At 34.0% G+C, this 14,210-nt stretch overlaps 1 protein-coding gene across 1 annotated transcript; it reads left to right on the forward strand.

Annotated features, from left to right (window-relative positions):
* Positions 1 to 218: 218 nt before the first annotated feature.
* LOC145042118 (transport inhibitor response 1-like protein Os04g0395600) lies at positions 219 to 3,906 on the forward strand. The gene is made up of 4 exons (XM_078990491.1): positions 219 to 357; positions 538 to 1,088; positions 2,296 to 2,788; positions 2,871 to 3,906. The coding sequence occupies exons 2-4, from the start codon at positions 553 to 555 to the stop codon at positions 3,624 to 3,626; spliced, it is 1,785 nt and encodes a 594-aa protein (XP_078846617.1). The 5' UTR covers positions 219 to 357; positions 538 to 552; the 3' UTR covers positions 3,627 to 3,906.
* The last annotated feature ends 10,304 nt before the right edge of the window (positions 3,907 to 14,210 follow it).

Below are 14,210 nucleotides of genomic sequence, written 5' to 3' on the forward strand. Positions count from 1 at the left end.
ATCGATGTAATGTTTTTGGAAGATATCCTGAAAATGAAAACTTTTGGAAAATACAGGGACGATTTATGAATTGTGTCTAAATACAATTATACAATCGTTCAAACTTTGAGAAATGGAACAAAGTGGTTTTAATGTAGGCTAAAAGTTTTGACGTCGTATATTTCAAATCATCCTATAGATGAGGGACTAATATCGTAACATTTATCTTTTCATCCCTCACACGCTCACATGGTTTATAATCGCCAAAAAACCTGCTAGTTTCTTCTGTGGTTTAGAGAGAGAAAGCGACGAGAGATGGATAAAGACAACACAGAGCTCCATTAATGGCTACTTTCATCATGTAAATCAAATCCTTCGGTAAGTATATCCATTTGCTTTTAGTTTCTTTTTTATGTTCCCTTTTCCTTTCCCCATTCATTTCATTGAATCTAGAGTTCTTCCAGCTTCTTCCGTTACAAATCTTGTTATACTCTGAAACATTCCCTTTCTTTTCTGATGTGAATCTCACACCTAATTGGTTTTCATGGTGAAATGAAGCTATTGTAGCAGAATATGGATCCGAATCAGAAGAGAGCCAAAGTGGTTGACCGAGTTGACTCGGTCGACACCGGTGTAGCATCATTCGAGTCGACTCGGATGTGCCCATTCCCGGATGAGGTCCTAGAACGAGTACTGTCGCTAATAGACTCCAACAAGGACCGGAGCTCGGTGTCACTGGTTTGTAAAGATTGGTACAACGCCGAGCGCTGGAGTAGGCGGCACGTCTTCATCGGTAACTGCTACTCGGTGTCGCCGGAGATTGTGGCTGCTAGGTTTCCGAGGATTCAGAGCGTTACCCTTAAGGGAAAACCCAGGTTTTCGGATTTCAATTTGGTACCAGAGGATTGGGGAGCCGACATTCAGCCATGGCTGAGTGTCTTCGCTTCTGCGTATCCATTCCTAGAGGAGCTCCGGCTGAAGAGAATGGCTGTTAGCGATGAGAGTTTGGAGTTTCTAGCGACGAATTTTCAAGGTTTTAAAGCCCTGTCGCTACTGAGCTGTGATGGGTTCAGTACTGATGGACTAAAAGCTATTGCTACTCATTGCAAGTAAGATTTACTCTCCTATAACCTCAGCAATGCCTAATTCCGTTGTGTTTATCGTTGATATTGTAAAATTCTTCCAAGTTTCAAACTTCATCAAAATGGGTTTTTGATTTTTGATTTTTGATTTTTGATCTTGAATCTTGATCTGACTTTGAATAAAACCAGATCAAACTCCGAGCTGTTTTTCCATATTGTGTAGTTCATTTCCAATCTGATATATTGATCCCGTTGCTAATTCGTTGTAAATTAGTAAACTGGATTGTGTTTATTAGCCAATAAAGCTTTTGATCAACGTCAGTTTTTAGAAATAGATCAATTATGAGAATGTTTTGCACAAGAAAATTATTTTTTCTGTCATCATCCAAAATGAAAAGTTGAATATATATTTAATGGACTAGAATCAAAAGGGTAAACAAATCAAGATATTTGCATGTAGTGTTTGATTTATTATGGAAAAGATCACGTCTTGGTGCCTTTAGAAGATTGATTACGATTTCTGTAGATAAAAAAAAAAAAGAAGAAGAAAAATCAGGTTTTGTGTTTGGTTTACCTGAGAAAATTAATGCTGGTGCCTTTAAAACATTGGGTATGATTTGGGTTGGAAAATTATCAAATCTTTCTGCTCAATTTGGGCTAGACATTTTTCTGGATAAGGTACAAATTTTATTGCAGTTGTAACAAATCACCATATAAATGATTGCTTGTACTTAACCATTTGAGCTCCTGAAAAAAATTATTGAGTCATATTTCTTTATGGTTCCTTTTCTTCTCATAGTCAAAAGCAACGTATAACTTCTATTCCACAAGGTACAACCAAATTCATAGAATTCGTTTTTCTTATGGGTGATTAATTCTTTTATCTTTGTGTGGTTTGGGAGTATTACAATAGAGGGTTTGAGTGGAAACTTAGGTGGTGCTACTTTATGCTTTCTTTTTCTTTGCCTTTTCTTTGTTTGCTTTCTTGATTGTGACATTTGGCCTATTTAATGGGCGGCATGTTCTTGATGTCATTCTCTACAGAAACCAAAAAAAATAAAAAATAAAAAATCTTTACATCGATTGATGAAGTTTGCAATTTGATTTTAGATATATATTAAATTAACAAATGATTATGTTTCTTCTTCACCTACCTTCACATGCCATTATGTTTTTTCTTGTTTAACATATTGTAAAAAAAAAAAAAAACAAAAAACAAAACAATTTCTTGTAGGAACATGACAGAGCTTGACATTCAAGAAAATGGAATCGATGATCTTGGTGGCCATTGGTTAAGTTGCTTCCCAGAAAGCTTAACCTCATTAGAAGTTCTCAACTTTGCAAGCTTAAACAGTGAAGTCAGTTTCGAATCCCTAGAAAAGCTCATTTCAAGATCAAAATCTCTAAGGGTTTTGAAAGTGAATCGAAACATAAGTTTAGATCAATTACAAAGGCTTCTTTTACAAGCTCCACAGTTGATGGAGCTAGGTACAGGAGCTTTCATGCAAGAACTTGTTTCGGGCCCACTTACTGACCTCAAAAATACATTTAGCAACTGTAAAAAACTCATCACTCTTTCGGGGTTATGGGATGCCACGTCACTTTATCTTCCAGTTATTTACCCTGCGTGTGTGAATCTCACTTTTTTAAATCTGAGTTATGCAACTTTACGCAGTGGTGAACTTTCAAATCTTCTTTCTCATTGTAAAAGCCTTCGTCGCCTTTGGGTAAAATAACTCTCTTCGTTTTTACTCTTTTTACTAATTAAAAATTTATCTAACTAATTTTTTTTTTTTTTTTTTTTTACAGCTTCTTGATACTGTAGGAGACAAAGGTCTAGAAGCAGTTGGATCCAGCTGCCCGTTACTTGAAGAACTCCGGGTTTTTCCAGCTGACCCGTTTGACCAAGAGATCTTTCTCGGGGTGACCGAATCAGGATTCGTCTCTGTTTCCCAAGGCTGCCCGAAACTCCGTTACGTCCTCTACTTCTGTCGCCAAATGACAAACGCAGCGGTCGCCACAATTGCCCGAAACTGCCCGGGATTCACCCACTTCCGTCTCTGCATAATGAACCCGGGTCAACCCGATTACCTGACAAAAGAACCAATGGACGAAGCCTTCGGGTCCGTGGTCAAAGCCTGCCCGAATCTCCAACGCCTTGCGGTTTCCGGGCAGTTAACTGACCGGACGTTCGAATACATCGGGAAATACTCGAAAAACCTTGAGACACTTTCGGTGGCGTTTGCGGGCAGCAGTGATTTGGGGATGGAGTATGTGTTGGGCGGCTGCCCGAAATTGAGGAAGCTGGAGATACGAGACTGCCCGTTTGGAAACGCGGCGTTGCTTTCGGGTTTGACTAAGTATGAGTCAATGAGGTCGTTGTGGATGTCGGCTTGTAATGTGACTATGAATGGGTGTAGGGTTTTGGCTAAAGAGAGACCGAGGTTAAATGTTGAGGTTATGAAGGAAGAAGGTGGTGATGATGGTGAGGCTCATAAGGTTTATGTTTATCGAACTGTGGCTGGCCCACGAAAGGATGCGCCACCGTTTGTTCTAACCCTATGAAACCCTAGAATGTGAGATGAATAAGATGTATATACGTCAGACTTGGTCGGGGGTAAAATGGGTATTCTTTCTTGTTGTTTCGTTTATGTATTTTTTTTTTCTTGTTGGATAAGATTAGTATTTTTAATTTTTTATGTGGTAGTGATTGATAACTGATGATGAACAACATGGATTGTGGACTACAAAATCTGTGTGTAAAGTCGGGTATCTGTCCTATCTTGCTATCTTGTTTTATCTTTTTAGATGTATCATTGATAAATTAGTTTCGGTTTTGGATTAATTTTTTGTTTTGTCATGTCTGGCTTGTCTTTTTTAATAAACAAAAATAAGAAACGGAGCCATAAGAGTTGAAACTACTAAAACCGTATGTTTGGAAGAGAAGTGGAGAAATGTTATTTTAAATGATTTTGTGACAATTTGAAATGAAAGAAAAGAATAGAGTTGATAGGGTTATTTTCGATGATAAGTAGGTGGAGATTAATTATGTCTTTTGCACTAGAGGTCGAATGGGTCTTGGTAGTATGTTAGTAGTTATCAAATATACATATAACTGAAATTTCTGATGAATAATTGAACAATATTATTTTATACGTTTTAGTGATGGTCTAAAACTATATGAATCTTATGAGCCTCACTATCATCGCCACCTTCATCTACACGGTTAATGTTATATAGCTCGTTTAATATATGCAAAAGTCTTGATGTAATTAAGGATGAAATTGCAACTTTTGTGTGTATTAAACGAGATAATAGTATTGACTTATAATACATAAATTGTTGGGTAAAGAGAAAAATTATTGTGTAGAAAATCACTTCCCTTTGTTTTGTGATTTAACTTGGCTATTTCATTAGGCAAAAGGAAATAGAAGAAGTTGTAGTGACATGTGCACCAACTTAGATTTGTATTTAGGAATATACATGATTTGGATTGGTCTGTCGGATTTTATCTTTGCTAGTTCATCGAGGTATTCATCAAATTTTCTCAGTTTAATATATATTGAAACAGATTGGAATTTGTATGTTGGATTTGAAATAAATACTTTGTCGTCTTCGTTGATTTTCTTGTTCATCTTCATCGACTTTTATAAGTTCAATGTGTATTGAAATGTATTTGGATTTGAAATGGTTCCGTTGTTAATCATCATCAACTTTTCTAGGCTTCACATATATATATATATATATATATATATATATATATATATATATATATATATATATACAGAGAGAGAGAGAGAGAGAGAGAGAGAGAGAGAGAGAGAGAGAGAGAGAGAGAGAGAGAGAGAGAGAGAGAGAGAGAGAGAGAGAGAGAGTGAGAGTTCAATTAAGAAAATAAAAAAGGTTGAGAATGGAGGAATCATTTTCAGCCACTCATTTAATCTAAGCATAAAAGACACGGTGACAAACTTGTAAATATCGTAATAACCTTCAATCTCAAATACATAACTATAGAGAATTCGATAACTGTTCGTTCATCATCAAAATTTTTCCTCAAACCTTCAATAATCATCTAGATTTATTCAACTAAACCGGAATTTCTTCGTTGTTCATGAAATTGGAATCGGAGTTCTGGACTTGCAATCACAGTCGACTTTGAGGGACTTAGAATCGGTACTCACAGGTTCCCAATCGGATTTTCGGAAATCAAAATCAAATTGAGAAATCGATCAGAGATAGGATGTCGCATCTGAAGTTGAAATCGGAAGTATATGATGATTTGGAATTGATAACTTGATGTTTTTAATATTTTTAAAATAGTTAACTTGTTTGCACTCCAACTGTTTGATGAAATGCATAAACTAAATTACCACGTTATATTCACATATGAATATGTTTTCTCACCTGAATAAGTATATAATTATTAAAAACACAAAACAAATATGCAAGTCTGTATGTTATTCATATGTGAATAACATATAAAAATTATATATATTTGTCAAAATACCTTCAATATTCATAAGTGAATATACTTTGTAATATTCATATGTGAATATACTGTGTAATATTCATAAGTGAATATATCATCTAATATTCACATGTGATATACCATGTAATACTATGTAATATTCACATACAAAATATTATTTAATACTCATAAGTGAATATATCATCTAATATTGACAAGTGAATATACTATGTTAATATTCACAAGTGAATTCATCGTCAAATATTAAAATATGAATATACTATGTGTATTATATGCTATATTCATATATGAATGATACTCAAATTGTAAAAAAAAAAAATCATACTTTTTATTCATAAGTGAATAACGAATGTACTGTAATAAAATCTGATGAATTGTTATTCATTTATGAATAACGATAGATAGCTGAAAATATAAAAAAAATAAATTTTTTATTTTATCTTAAAACTATATCAATATGGATGTCTATTTGTAGAGAATAAAAAATCATGAATTTTGGTATATTTAAAATCATTTTTTTGATAAAAATAGCTTATAAAAATAAAAAAAAAAAGAAAAAAACTATGTTTTTGTATATATTAAGGTAATGATTAACATAGTTTAAGGAAATATGTTATCTTGGAAAACACATGTGCATTCGCTTCCCATTTCCATCGGTACGTTGGAGCCTTTTGCGGCAAAAATAAATGATTGGCAGAGAATGATTACCCCATTCTCAGTTTTTTTTTTTCTCAATTGAACCCTCCCATATATATATATATATATATATATATATATATATATATATATATATATATATATATATATATATATATATATATATATATATATATATATATATATTGGATTTGGATTTGAAATCGACCCTTCATTTTTTTTATGTTTATTTTCATTAATTTTTTAAGTTGATTGTTTTTCAAAAAGATATGATAGTTGGAGATGGACGATAGAGAAACAACGTGGGAAGTAGAGGGAGGTATAGGAAGGGGAAGGGGAAGGTGGGAAGTAGAGGGAGGTATAGGAAGGGGAAGGGGAAAGGGAAAATCATTAAAACAAAAGGATAAAAAATTTAAAAGGACAATAATATCGTTTTTTAATGCAATGAGAAATCAAAACTATAACATACTTCGATAATCGTTACAAACTAAAATATTGGATCAAAATTCTTGTCTGTTGTGGGTTACCTTTAATATATTAAACCTGAAATATCTTGAAAGGATAATCACGAAAACGACTGTCGAAAATGGGGAGACGTTATAACAAACTTTATGAGTCATTTACAAAAATGACCGTACTCATGGACTGAAATAAGTATTTGGGAGTATATCAAGTATGGATTGAAATGAAATGAGTATTAGAGATGTCAACAGGACCAAATGGGTGTGAAAATAGCTGCTTCTGTCCCCACCCTCGAAATCAGTTATTGCCCCTGCCTCCGAATCCCCCGTTTACATAACCCCTGATCACACCCCCAAATACCTTCATCACCCACGATCCTGCTCCCGTTCCTCCGTTTCATAGGCTTAAAATTGGTAACATCCCAAAAATTTCAAGTTTAACATTTTCAAACCCATTTATTAAAATAAGTATTTACAAAACAATTGTTTCCAAAATATTATTTAAAATCAGAGTCTCCCAAGATCCAATCAGTCAGTAAACCAAGGATGTGTACGGTCATGTCTTCACTTTGCCGCAATTATCTTAAGTACATGTAACAATAAACTGAAACTGTATGCATGGAACTTAGTGAGTTACCCCCAAAGTACCACCACATACACAAAACAAACAATAACATGCATACAGATCCTTCAGCCTGTCTGGAACGCCGTGTCGGTCTATAGACAATCTGGACCGTTCACAGAACCTTTAGCATGATTGGACCACCTCACCGGACATTCAGCCTATCTGGATCGTTCTTCGGGCCTTCGACTTAACTGGTTCGCTTTACAGGCCTTCAGTCTATCCGAGCTGCCTTGGGTATCTTGGCCTTCAGTCTCCACTGTTTCGCCTCAACCCAACCACACATAACATGCCGACATATACATAATAGATAAACATATAACCAATCAGTAGACAGCAAGTAAATCTAATAGATCACTACAACATAGCTGTAACATCCCAATCTTTAGGTGTGAGTTTAAGCTTTTATATTCATATTTTCAGGGCAACTCGATGAGTTGGAGGGCTCCAACTCGTCGTGTAGAGTTTTAATGGCCACACATCTTTTAGGGTTTACTCGACGAGTTGGAAGCACTGCAAACAAAACGTCATTTAGTGGCACACAAAAAGTGCCACCAAATACCAAAAAAATGTCACTGAATGTCTAAAGGAGAATCAGCGGCACAAATAAAATGTATCACTAGAAGTGCTCCCACTAAAACCCTTTAATGACACTTTTTAATTTTGATGCCGAAGGTTTTAAGGTTTTAGTGACATTTTTTTATTTGCCACTGTAGACAAAAACTATTTTGTGACACATCATTTGTGCCACTAAAAATTCATGCAATTCTAAAATTGATCATACTTTTAGTGACACTTTTTTTATATGTCACAATACAAAAAACAAAAATAAATAAGTAAATAAATAAATTGTGGCATATGTTTTCAACCACTAATTGCGCATGATTCTGGAATTTATGATACTAACAACACCACATTTTTGTTAGCTATAATATTAAATAAAAAACTAATTTAATTGTAGTCCATTGAAAATAATAATATTTTCATTGTTTTTTCATCAATATTTATAAATCTTTAAAAAACAAGTCTAAGTAAATATCAAATAAGTCAAAATTTACACACGAAGCATCAACACTCACTGATCCAACCCAAAATTGTAAGCATCACAATCAAACAATGCAAATCCATATGTAGTTAAATCATTATGAAGACTTCTTATACCCTGTACGCAAATGTAACGATTAATGAATATAGTTATATATAAATAAAATATTTAAATAATAGTAATATATTGTCAATGACAACAAAGCTATATAATCAAAATAATATACTTCTTTTATAAAGACGGCCTAATGTTGCCATTGATCAATGTTGATGGTGTAAGCAAACATACTAATTTTCTTTGAATTACTTATGAACATTTAGAACCATAATATTTAAATAAATAATGACACATAATCTGTAACAACCGGTTAGTTCAGGTCAATAAAAGCCAAAGACAATCAAACAAAAGTCAATTATGCCAACAAAAATCAAATAAATAAGTCTTAATGCATGAAATTCACTTTACTTTTGAGGTTTTCAGTTTTGGGAATCACCTTTGACCGAAAACAATTAGGACCGAAGTCATAGCTTTGATCGAAAACACCTTTGACCGAGAACCCTTGGCTGAGAACATGCGAGACCGAGAACCTTTGGACCGAAATCAATGAGATTTTGGTTGGAGCTTTAAGACCGAAATCAAAAGATTTCGGTGAAGATAGGCCGAAGCGTATGAGACACGATTCATAGAATTCCTTTATGTTGAATCTTTTCAACATAACATCCATATATGTCCTTTGAGTAAATTTGATTAAAATTTCTCGATCCAAGCTTTTAGATTTTGAAACGAAGTATAATATTCTCTCCTTAATTATAGAAAAACAATTATTTAACCACTGCAACTTTGCAAAGTGAAACATTTTGTTTTCTATAATTAATATTGCTAACTTGCAACACGTAAAATAATAATCATGCTCCCACTAACATGATGATTATATCCATACCAGCATAACATTTATGCTCCCACTAGCTTTGACACGTATTCAGAAAACAGTTGGACTTCTAGAAAGCAATATTTATTGACTTCCCAAGTTCATATTTCTAATACGATATGCTTCGATAAGCCTTTATCTAAGCTTCTCAAACCCATACACCTTTCCTTAGGTAGCTCATATGTGTGTTTAAACAATTTCAGCACTTATAACAATAAGTCTTAAATGTTTAAACTAATTGCCAAATCTCACAATTCGAACTATGAAGAGGGATGCCGTAATCATAATCGAATTTGAGAATGCAATTTACACAAGCGCTATCTCCTTAAAATATTCCTAGTGAAAGCGTTTCCTCACAATCATTTTCATGAAGGAGAGAAACCGTATGACACTTAGATTTTATGGTGCATGTGTTCCTATCCATGTGAATTTGTCATAACCATAATCATAAGATAATGTTTGTGACAAATCCAAACCCTTATGGACAGAACTTGTTCATTCTTATTTTCTTGCCATCAAGGATCCTACCATTGCTTCTAAGTTATTAAGCAGTTCACCCCTACCTATCAATGTACTTTCCATTGATCAGGGTGTCTTGACTCTATGCAATTAATTGACAACTCATAGAACTCACATGCATAGTTGACCAAACTGGAATGGTACAGAAACAAGAATATGTCAACGCGATAGGTTACAAACCTCAAGTCGTGTGCTAGTGTGTAATAGGTTTACTCTTGATTAGTTCTTGAATCTTTTCAAGATCATTTAGACTGCCACTAACCTCTTGACATATAAGATTCTATTGTCAAGAACATTTCTTGACAAACAGTTATTCAAGAGTTAGTACGGATTCTTATCAAGATAAACACTACACACAATTGGTCTTAGTTGGTCTTTGTATTATCCAAGACATCACAACTTACCAATTTCATACGTGCAAGAGTAAGAAAAACATTTTTCTACTCCACATTTGATGAGTGTGTTAAAAACCTCTTAAGATGTGTCACTCAAGTCACAATCTTGGAGTATAACTCTAAGACTTAATTTTGGAACGAAGTATGACTCATCCTTTTGATTTAACTATTTCAACAATTTCTGATTCCTCTTCTTAGCCATACTAGTGCACTAAGGTGTCCTTAGAGGGTCAATTGTGATATGGTTTCATAATCAGTAAGACGGTCATAAAACATGATACTAAAGTACTCTCCCATCTTTTCAGATTGGAGAAACTTTTATCTTTCTGTCTATTTGATTCTTCTTATTCGTTCTGACATTCATTAAAACTTTTCAATGATTCAGAATTATATTTAATCTTGTAAGCATAACCACATTTACTAGACTTTTAGTAAATCATGACGAATAATCTTATTGTTATTTATGGTGGACTTGACCAGTGCACGACATTGCGTACCAGATCTCCTAGAATTTCACTTGACTCACATACTTATGTGAACAAGGAATTAATCTTAATTTTCGAAGTACCAAGATTTCCATTAATCACATGACTTATATCATATGATTCCAGGATTCTGTCCAATTGAAACTTGGGCGATGAGAATCTTTCCTTACTTAGAAAATTACAACACTACCATAAATCACATAACTAAGAATCACATCCACTTAATATTGCTTATAATAGAAACACACAAGCATCAATTTTCACAAATGACATTGCAAGGAGATATAAACAAGACAAAACTCAAAATTTATTTTATTTATAATAGGTGTGGAAAACTTGTCCTTACAACGCAAATTCGAATGAAAACTATGCTATTACATATTCCTTAGAAATCTATCATAACACTAAGCAGTAGCTCAAAAATCCGATCATCGAATCATGCAATCGAAATCCATATCTTCGCGATCAGACTCAACTCACTTCTTCCTTTAAGCTTCCTTTCTTTTCTTCGATCCCACAATGCACTAAAATGCAATCTTATCACATCATGTATGAAGAATCTCCAAATAGGAACTTAATAAAGTTAGATAGTGGATTTACCTGAAGCAGAGTCATACATCTTGACTCTCCCATATCTTATATCTCAGGTAGCCAGGGCGGCTTCATAACCAATGCCCCCTCTTTTGGCAGTAGAAACATATGGAATCTTTTGGAATGGTACACGAGACTATCTCAGACTCAAACTTTCTTTTGCGTAGAGAAAACTTTTCTGGACTTCCAATGTTGCCATTGCCCATAAAAGGTTGGGATATTGATTTATCAGACAAATTTGCTCGACTAGTGCACCAAATCATTTCTGATTCAGCAGCAACAAGCAAATAAGTCAAATCATGAGGCTCACATCATGGTCCATCATATAGTACTCTCTAACGAACTTACTATATGATTCTGGAAGTAACTGAAGAACCAAGTCAACAACCAACTTCCCCGAGACATCGACACCCAACATTCCCAATCTATCAATATGCAACTCCATATCCAAGACAAGAGTACATACCGACTTTCCATCTTTGTGTATTTTTGCCAATAGGGCTTGAGTGATCTTGAACTTTTCAAGTCTTCGAACATGTGGGTTAGGGAGAATTATTGGAGGAGGTAGAGGAAGTGAAGAATGATTTCCATTTCCACAATCCAATCGTGGAACATCATCTTCAAGCGGAAAACTTTTTCCAGCAGATTCAGGAAGACCATAGTTGTTAGACTTTGAAATCTACAAAACAGGAGAAAAATAAAGTTAGTTGATTGCATCCTTATTAACACACCCAAATGATATATTAAGGCTAGGACCCAACATAATATTCTACAATTTGGAAGAGGGATGCCTTAATGCAAATTACAGAACATTTTAAGTTAGGTAAATGATGATTTACCAATTTCCACCATGAAAAACGAAAAGGAAATTTATGTTTTAAATGAATTGAAACTCCTAGATCTTTTGAGATTCATTGAACTTTTCAATGACATGTTTAAACCTCGATTATGCCTTTCAAGTTTGTGATTGGGATGCCGAAGATCACAAATAAGGTATGGATAACCATGAAAATTAGCTCGGTATTCTCGATGTTACAAATCACCTAATCAATGTGCCGATTAACCACACACTCTCCATTAATCTATAATAAACATCAAGCTACCCATTGCCATCCTTCATTGGTCCCATATTAGTGTATCGATTAACCACACACGCTACACAATGACCAACAAGTTACAATGTGCAATTTCATGGATGAGCACCAATTCCACATTTTTCCTAAAGTAACTAAGATATGGGGATTTGTAAAGAGTGTTTAGTTACTTCGTATTTCATTATACTTATAATGGAATGTTGTGTCCTATCCGACCCATTCGGCTAACGACCCTCCACTAGTCAAGAGTGTGGTGGGTAAGAGTGGATACCTATTCAATCGTCATTTTATAGGCAATTTCCTTAAACACCCCCTTAGAGACCAACTTCGTGAATGAGGCCTACTAACGGTAAGACTGACTTTTTACTCATATATATATAATATTAGACTTTTAATTTTATATATAGTACAAGGGTTTATTTTACACTTTTAAAATACTAGGTGGTCTAATTTAATAAGTTATAACTTTTAATTTAATTAAATATAAACCATATCATTATGGATTTATTAACTCTCTTTTTAAGTATACATTTAATCAACTTAATAAAACCATAAGGGTGTAATTTGAACTTTTCAAAAACTAGTGTTTTAGAATTTAATATTTGAAAATTAAACTTCTAATCAAAATTTTAAATTCCAAAACTTGAGGACAAATTTTGAAACTTTTCCAAAATATTAGGGTTTAACTATTTAAATTTCAAAACTAAAACTTTTAAGTTCAAATTTAAACTATAAAACCTAAAGGGTGTAAATTGAAACTTTTCAAACTTACTAGGTCAAATATTTGACAAATAATAATCCTATATTATCCGTATTTAACCAAAACCATCAATTTTGATAAGGATAACCATTCCAAACTTAAAAAAAATCGATTTTAGGCAATAAAAACGAGTTTTGGAAGCAATCCTCAACAAAATCTGGCAGGAAAAATCGAAAAATCCGGCAACAGACCCTTAGACTCGTCGAGTCCATTCATGGACTTGGCGATTCTGCCGGTCAGAAACCCTAAAATTCGATTTTCAAGCAAGCAATGAACAATTAAGCATCAAATACATCAAACAAACAACCTAGGCTCTGATACCACTGATGTGTTTTGAGCACTATATCAATCATATGATTTACATGCAAACCCTAAAGCTTTGGATCTAGTTTGTCTAATAAACATGCAATAATCATCAAAAACTCATAAACCCTAGATCTAGCATACAATAATCAAATTAACATATGAATTAGGGTTTAGATCTCACCTTGATTGTTATGTAGCCATAAAAATCACAAATCTCCTTGATCTTGACTCTTGAAGGCTTAGTGCCTCAAATGTTGCACCTCTAATGGAATCACAAGCACCATGAGCAACAAGATGACTTAGGAGAAGGAGGAGGAGGCACCAAAACATCTAGGGTTCTCTTAGAAGTGTTAGCCACGTTTTTGGGAGCCTTAGGGGTCTTTATATACTTGTGAAGGTTGCTAGGGTTTCAGGTGAAACCCTAATTCGCTGCTTAGGCCTTAAGCAACCCATAGAGTCCCTCTAGAAAGCCCTTGGACGAAAATCATATGGGCTATCCATAGATTTCGTCCAATGCCCTTTCCATTTGGAATCCATATCCCAATTTGCACCTATCATATAATTTCAATATTTGTCCCCTTTATTTAATTAATCTCCTTTAGTCACAAAACTAATTCTTAATTAATTCTTGACTAATATTAATTAAACAATATGATTTCTCCTTTAATATATTATTCTTATAATATATTAATAAATCATAATTAATCATCTTTCTCCATAATTCATCCTATCAGTTGCTATGGTGAAGGCAACCCAAAAGGACCATGCTGATAATCGAGTCAAGTACATACCAAAAT

The sequence above is a fragment of the Lactuca saligna genome, chromosome 4 (assembly GCF_052625555.1).
Source record: "Lactuca saligna cultivar CGN05327 chromosome 4, ASM5262555v1, whole genome shotgun sequence".
Classification (NCBI taxonomy): Eukaryota; Viridiplantae; Streptophyta; class Magnoliopsida; order Asterales; family Asteraceae; genus Lactuca; species Lactuca saligna.

Bases quoted from the DNA above. Each gene is read 5' to 3' on its own strand.
- LOC145042118 (XM_078990491.1), top strand. From the start codon at position 553: ATGGATCCGAATCAGAAGAGAGCCAAAGTGGTTGACCGAGTTGACTCG. The intron at 1,089-2,295 runs GTAAGATTTACT...AATTTCTTGTAG, and splicing joins GCTATTGCTACTCATTGCAA to GAACATGACAGAGCTTGACA. The intron at 2,789-2,870 runs GTAAAATAACTC...TTTTTTTTACAG, and splicing joins AAAGCCTTCGTCGCCTTTGG to CTTCTTGATACTGTAGGAGA.